Source organism: Haliotis asinina, chromosome 5 (assembly GCF_037392515.1).
Source record: "Haliotis asinina isolate JCU_RB_2024 chromosome 5, JCU_Hal_asi_v2, whole genome shotgun sequence".
NCBI classification, from domain to species: Eukaryota; Metazoa; Mollusca; class Gastropoda; order Lepetellida; family Haliotidae; genus Haliotis; species Haliotis asinina.
In genome coordinates, this window is record NC_090284.1 from 57,260,566 (window position 1) to 57,267,931 (window position 7,366).

Below are 7,366 nucleotides of genomic sequence, written 5' to 3' on the forward strand. Positions count from 1 at the left end.
CTATTCCTTTTTGTTTCTCAAGTTTTTGTAAGCCGTGCTCTTTTCAACACGTTTGTGGACGCTGAGTCAAGATTTCTTCCAGGTCTCTCATAGCTGAGGGAGAACACTTGAACTGTACAAATAACAATTTCACAACACAGTATTTTCATGTTTGAGACTAAAACACACTCTCCTCCATAACATGGGTGATACAAACAAAAAACATGACGAGTCACATCACTGTTATCATCATTTATTTTCTCAAATAAATAACTGAACCAGCAAGGCAAATAAATGACATACTTAGAATGCCTGAGTATTCAAATTGTTCATAATAAAATGATTGTTTTGATGTTACAATGCACCATCATGAAATATAATACAAATCTTAAAATCCTCATTGCATACACATACTTTATGAAATGTTCACTAATTTCCTAAAACATAATGAAAATAGCATTCTTGTTTTAACAAAGTACACTTGAGGCAGTTGTGAGATAACATCAGTATATTCCATGACACAGTTATTATGCCGTCACATCATTAACAGATTAAATTCAGTGACATGTCACTAGTCAGAATGGTGCTGTTCCGAATGAAATCATTTAGATTAATAAAAAGTTGGTAAAGAGAAAAACTTGTATATCAATAATGATTCTAAATCCAGAAAAACAGGAGTTTTCGGAATAACAGTTTACAGATTAACAAGGTTTTACTTCACTGTCACGAATATGACCTATGGAAACAAATGCAAATTGTACCATTCAGAAAAAGTAGGGAATATTCCATTTTGTGTGCACACCACTAGCCAATGCCTATAAGTATGAGAAAGTAATATGTATCTGTACAGATGAAATATTTCCAAAGGAATGCAATAAACTGTCACATTTTCATTTAATTTCTCTTCATCATCGGTTTCCTCCTTGGCTTCATCATTTGCACTTTACTAACCTTGTAAATGCAATATCCCCTACCTTTCTTAATGCTACATAAAATACCAGTTTAATTTTCCCTGTCTAAAGCGACATAAATATATTAACAGCAGCACAATGAGAGAATGAAACAAATAACTTGATGTACTTCACACACAAGAGAATGTTGATACACGACATTGGAATGTTAGGACAGAAACACAGAAAATTCTGCTCTGGGAATGTTTGGATTTGATATGTCTCTGGATTTGATTATCTTGAAAACACAAATACAAAAATATCAGTATTTGATAGTGGACTAGAGCCCTGAATCTTTGAACATGGTTAATATATTAACCCACTTCGGCAGTGTGTGTGTTGCCGACATTGGAAGCACCTAAAATGTCTACAAGTACAATTTCATGCTTTTGACAATGTTTTCAATACTGGACAGGATAGAAATTATATATGAAAATATATGATATTACGACACCGAAATTTGCACAATAATAAACAGTGCATTCATCAGTAAATGACACAAAGATGAATTACTATTTGTCAAATTTAAATAACTAGATCTTTCAAATCTGATTTTTTTCAAAATAACTAAAATCATTAAAACAACACATTCAAAAAATTTGATTATCAGCCTTAACTGTTCACACCACACACATAGAATAATGACATGACACATTATATACAACTCACACAGTTTACACACACATTCACAGATTAACAACACATGTCTAGGACTCGCCAGTAGTCTCCCCTTCTCCCTGGGTCTCCATCTCCCCCTGGGTCTCCCCTTCCCCCTGGGTTTCTGTGTCCACAGCAGTTTCTGTTTCTCCCAGTCCTGTTGTCTCTTCACCTGTTGTCTCCTCACCTGTCTTCTCCTCCTCATCCTCTGTCTCCTCTGTTTGTCCCTGTACACCAAAAAGGAACATACATTTACCATTCTGCATGGAATGGAAATAGGGGCCTGTACTATGGCTGGGATCCAAATGTTCTATTCGTGTATCCCAACCCACTGTTATCCTATTCTGCCATACCCGGATACCCACTATGTTAATTCCTGACATCAAATTTGTAAGAAATGGCAATATGTTCATCATCTTTGAGGTTAAACTTTCAAGTTTTTCAATACTTAATTATACATTATATTCAAAACTGGTGACTGTAAATAATGTCCAAATCGTCCAAGTTAATACAACCTTTGAATTACGAAAGGATAACATGTTACATTGTTCAATCTATTAGTCACATAATCATAATGGGTCAGGGTACTGAGATGGGTACACTGGTCAAACTCATTTCCCAGTGTACCCATGGGTATATGGGTTACCTATCCAGCACCAGCATATTACCTTACACAGACACTGGGTCAGGCTAGCCACTGGGGTCATAAGTACCTTTTTCCACAACCAATATGTCTGCCAACACAAGGTCCCATGAACACTTGGTCCCACTACTAGTAAACAAGGATAACTTAAGCCCCAACCTGATGACTGACTCATACTAGCATGTATGACAGCCATCCACTGGCACTCGCCATTGTAAGCAAAGGTGCCCCAGGTTGTCCGCGATCAAGTGTAGGGCTACACAGAACATGTGAGAGTCTTATGAGAAGGGCGTGTAACGCTATGTGCAAAATCAATTTCATCGTCATGTTCTGCTCATGCACTAGCCTACATCTGCTCTCCATTTCACAAGGCAAATGGATTTGCACATTGCTGTGCACCGCCTGCATCAGTTATCCTTGTCTGCCAGTAACAACCTTAAACTGGGTTACACTAATGTGGGTTCTACCACGACTGAGTCATGCAAACACCAGAACACACTAACACTGGGACTAACTAACAGTGAGACTAGGACCAATTAACAGTGGGACACACTAAAACTACACTATGTTGAGTATGCCAAAACCTATTTCTACCCCATCTACCTCTGGTTCTTCTGTAACAGGAACTGCTGGTGTTTCCATGACAACAGGCTCCTCCTTCTCCACCAGTGTGGGGAGCTTAGAGTCTGACGCTGCCTCCTTTGCCCGTTCTTCCTCCTCCTCCTGAACAGAAATATCTCAGTTAATTCTCATTGCCAGATAGCATGTCATTTCCATCCATCCACCACTGGTACTCATGGAGAAATGAGGACACCTGTACTGTGTCCACCATACATATATAGCTAAGTAACCTGCAATTTGCACCAACATTTGCAAAACTGTAATTTGCCAGTTTGCCCTCAGGACATGCTGTCGCCTGCAGGCCTGAAAATCTACAGGCCTTAAATGAAATCTGTAGAACCACTTTGTTTCAGTCAAACCAATAAAAACAAAATAGACTACACTGTACACAGTTTCACAATTTTTCTACACAATCAATTAGCGAAAAAGAAGCCCATGGTGCAAAGAGAAGTTTTTATTTGTTAAATATTGCATTAATATTTCCATGTGCAAAGTGCTGAAATGCCAGCAAACTGTAGGTTATCATAACATGATGGATGATTCCGAAATGATAATAAAGAAAACAATTAAAGGAAAGATTCCAGTTGAAAAAAAAAACCAACACTGACAGATAATTTACCAAAGGCCTAAGGGCCTGCATTATTTCAAACTGTCAGCCCTTAGCAATATCAACTGGCTCTGGGCCTCTGTGGGCTGATTATTTTGATTGCTAATCTACACTACATTGGATAGAGTTCACTGGCACAGATCACCTGACAGCTGCCACAGGGAACATGTGTTACCAGCAACCTTTGTTTCACATTAGGAAAATGTCCATCCATTTCACACATATGTAGAGAATGGATGCAGAGATTTTTACTACATCCAGAGGGATGCACAATATTATTCACTGTACCCACAACACATCTAAGACTTTGCTAAGTGTTTGGTTGTGTCTTTCAGAGCAGTTACATGCATCATTTCATCCACCAATCCACATGATCAATGATTCAATGCAGGCTCTAAACGAATTATCGAAACATACAGTTCTCTATACCATTATTTAACAGGACTCTACTTGCAATGAGTCTTCAGACAATACGGGCCCATGGGACCCCAATGCTGTTAAGTCGAGGTAAAACCCTAATCCATGAATAAACCAATAAAGTGATAGAAACTGTCATGAGTCCACAGCCATGCCAAACAGTCAGTAATAGTCCAGCATACTGCAGGATGTTTTGTCAGTTACTAACATTTCTGGCTGACTTGGCAGGTCAGTTTAATTCTAGTATGCTGAAGCCTGTCTGAGTAATGGACAGTCCATAATTTATGCCAGGGAGTGGATGATTTTTATTGAGAAACATGTACAATGTGAATGACACGCCCCTAATATTTCCGTACAGAGTAAGTGACTACCCAAGCATGTCTTGTACAAAATCAAAGATCCACCCAACCCCACCCCATCCCGGACAAGTAGATGATCAGCACTGATCCATGTTGACCCTATAGACTGCATCTATGTCCACACTGCCTCACCTTCCTCTTTGCAGCTTCTTCCTGGCTGAGCTTCTTGGCCTCCTCTTTCATCACTTCCTGTCTCTTAAGCTCCACTTCATGCACCTTCTTCTCCTTATCCAGCTCTTCAGCATCTTCCCCTTCCTGTAAACACACAGTTCAACATGCTCAACACATGCTTTATTACATACATATCACACATTTCAATACAGTGGAAGCTGTCCAAACCAGCAACTGCACAGTCCAGCAAGTTGTCAACACTGACATAACATATCAGTCCCATCTGTGGCTTGTACATTTATCATCAGCTCCACGATCCAGCACATTGTTTAAACCAGATTATTTCTCCAGTCCCAATGAGTGCCAGTTTAGACAGCTTCCACTGTATGTTCCATACATGTGTTTTTTACACAACACACATGTCAATATATTCTACATATACTTAATTAGCACAAATTTCAATATGTTCCACAAATACTTTATTGCAAAACAGTAGTAAAACAGCTATAGCAGATACACTGTGCACTCATCTTAACTATTGTGTTAACCTCTTTAAATCAAACTTTGAAGAACATTCCACTCAAGATTTTAAAATCTTAAACAGAAGCGTACCGGGATGTATTTGTAAGAAATATATAATTATTCTGGAAAATACACACAAAATAATATTGTGACAGATACACTTTTCTATTTACTATTACTTTTCTGTTCAACAGAACATCAGAAAGTCGTACCTACGTAATACAAAACCTTGATGAGTAAAACAATCACAGATATCTTTCGTTTTAGGTCTTGAGACTTTAACAATTGACATACTTGGACCTTTTGACTAAATAAAATGTAAGTTAAATCATATGGGAAAAATGAATCTGAAATTTGATAATAATTGTTATTCCATATTACCATCAGCACCTCACTGTCCATTATCAAAAATCTCCAGGGTATACTTGCTAATAAGTCTCCACTATACCCTGGACGCATCTACAGGTTGGTCCAATAATTTTATTACATCCCTTTGCTGGCTCTACATTCTCATAGTAGCCAATCAGCTAAGCAGCCATTACAACCGACTTTACCAGTGTCAACAAAGGTAACGGTCGCAACTGTGGTTTGATCGCAGTGCAATTCAGATTTTGGGGGAAATCGTACAGACTAATTGACAGGTCTGAAAATTCAACAGATACATGCAAGAACTCTTTCTGAGAACCTCTGCATCATTTGTGTTGCGGTAAGCTAATGTAAGAAACGAAAGTGAGCTGTGATAGGTACGCTCAACTTCCCTGTGTAGACACCTGATTGGATAAAAAGCCAGGAAAGGGAGGAAAATAAAATCATTGGGTTGAGCCGTAGATGTACCCAGAGACTAGTGGAGATTATCGGAACACATACCCAGGATCAAGGATCCTCACTGTCAGGCACTCACCTTCTTGTGAAGTTTATCGTTTTCTATCTGTTTATACAGCCAGTGTGCAATGTATTCTATGGGGTCAGCAGGTCGCTTCTCTGCTACCTCGGTGAGACAAGTCACTAAACAGTCCCCAATATGCTTCTTCAGGTAGGCTGCTTCCATTGCCATGGTAACAACTTTTGTGGTTATCCTATTGAATAATAAACATCACATGAAGAGAAAACAACAGTCAAACTGACCACATTTCTGTTTTAATCATGGTATTTTCCCTTCCACTCAGCCTTCAGTGAAATGCTTTACCTCTAAATAATGGATTTCTTGATTTTTTTTTCAGGTTCTGCATCTTCCATTGCCCTGGCGTACAGTTAACTATTTGTTTTCGTCAGTATTATATATTTTCAAACACATGTCAGATATTTGAAGTGTAAACAGTACATATGTGTGATGTATAGGAGATGTACTATAAGATGTGAACGCAAATACAAGAATACACACTCGTAGGTCTACATATTTAGGAAGAATGAGAGAGGTAATATTAGCCTCTGTATATACACAAAGGTCTTACCACAGATCCGCATAAGAAACATGATACATAGTGAAATACCCCAAACAAATATTGTACATACATCAACAGATATACAAACTTTCATGATATGATATTGCAACACCTAGTCCTAACTTCTGAGAACAGGAAATGAGATAAATGCTTTATTTTGAGGTAGACATTACCCCTGACCCTATTAAACCATTCATGGCCCTTAATACTAGCATACAGTATAGAATACATATGTCAATTTTGTGGCAAACTCGCAGCCCATAGTAAATATTTGTATTAAAATTACTTGTTCTCTCGATCTTTACAAATGACATTTTGTAAATGCAAGAGTGCACCCATTAAATATCACCAGTTAGCTATTTGTTTCATGCTTCAAACATTTTAGTAGGAGGTAGCAATGTTGTTTTCAAAATTGACTATTTAGTGTGGGTGATGAAACAGAAAATACATATGAGCATTCTAAACAATTCTTTAAAATCGTAAATTACCAGTCCAAAGAAATATTATATCCTAAATGTTTACATCATAACGTTACATCAGTCGGGATAATACTTCAAGAAATACATACTGTGCTTTTCGGCAAAATCTTTTGCATAGCATTAGTACTGTAGTAGGTAGGGCAGGATTTGTTTCAAGTCATTGTGTGGAGTGCAAAGCACACGCACTCTTTCACTTCACCGATTCGGCTAAAACGTCCAACAACATACAAAAAAAATGTTTGTTTAAAACAGCATTCCATCAACATACATATTACCAATCCCATTTAGCCGTTTCTCTTGTGAAAGCGTTTAACGATTCACAACATACCTCTATTTTCGTGATCATGTTTATTATAAACAGTAACGTGCATTAGGTGCATACGTTCAAAAAGTCTAGTTTTCGGGCTAATCCGTCCACGCAGCATTATATATGTTGTATGCATTTCAAAATACAACATACTTACGTATTTTGTCCAAGAAATGACACAATATGTGTTAACAAAGTGATGTTAAAATCTAAAATGCCACATTATTTTCTCCCAGCCTCGTTATCGAAACCGCTAATCGCTTCCTTAGCTA

The 7,366-nt window shown here is 37.8% G+C and overlaps 1 protein-coding gene across 3 annotated transcripts; it reads right to left on the reverse strand.

Annotated features, from left to right (window-relative positions):
• Positions 1-216: 216 nt before the first annotated feature.
• On the reverse strand, positions 217-7,361 carry LOC137284900 (DPY30 domain-containing protein 1-like). 3 transcript variants are annotated; one of them, XM_067816937.1, is made up of 5 exons: positions 7,252-7,361; positions 5,768-5,942; positions 4,366-4,488; positions 2,833-2,952; positions 217-1,813 (listed from the first exon to the last, which is right to left on the reverse strand). In XM_067816937.1, exons 2-5 carry the CDS (start codon positions 5,918-5,920, stop codon positions 1,637-1,639), a joined length of 573 nt encoding a protein of 190 aa, XP_067673038.1. In that variant the 5' UTR covers positions 5,921-5,942; positions 7,252-7,361; the 3' UTR covers positions 217-1,636. The 3 variants fall into 3 exon arrangements, with proteins under 3 accessions (XP_067673038.1, XP_067673039.1, XP_067673037.1); XM_067816938.1 differs by lacking the exon at positions 7,252-7,361 and adding an exon at positions 7,116-7,146; XM_067816936.1 differs by lacking the exon at positions 7,252-7,361 and adding an exon at positions 6,877-6,994.
• Between the last annotated feature and the right edge of the window lie 5 nt (positions 7,362-7,366).

What these genes read in the sequence shown, in the direction of transcription:
- LOC137284900 (XM_067816936.1), bottom strand. Translation starts at nt 6,908, where the DNA reads ATGCTATGCAAAAGATTTTGCCGAAAAGCACA. An exon ending in ACGATAAACTTCACAAGAAG is followed by an intron (nt 4,489 to 5,767) that starts GTGAGTGCCTGA and finishes GTGTGTTTACAG; the next exon opens with GAAGGGGAAGATGCTGAAGA. An exon ending in AAGAAGCTGCAAAGAGGAAG is followed by an intron (nt 2,953 to 4,365) that starts GTGAGGCAGTGT and finishes ATTTCTGTTCAG; the next exon opens with GAGGAGGAGGAAGAACGGGC.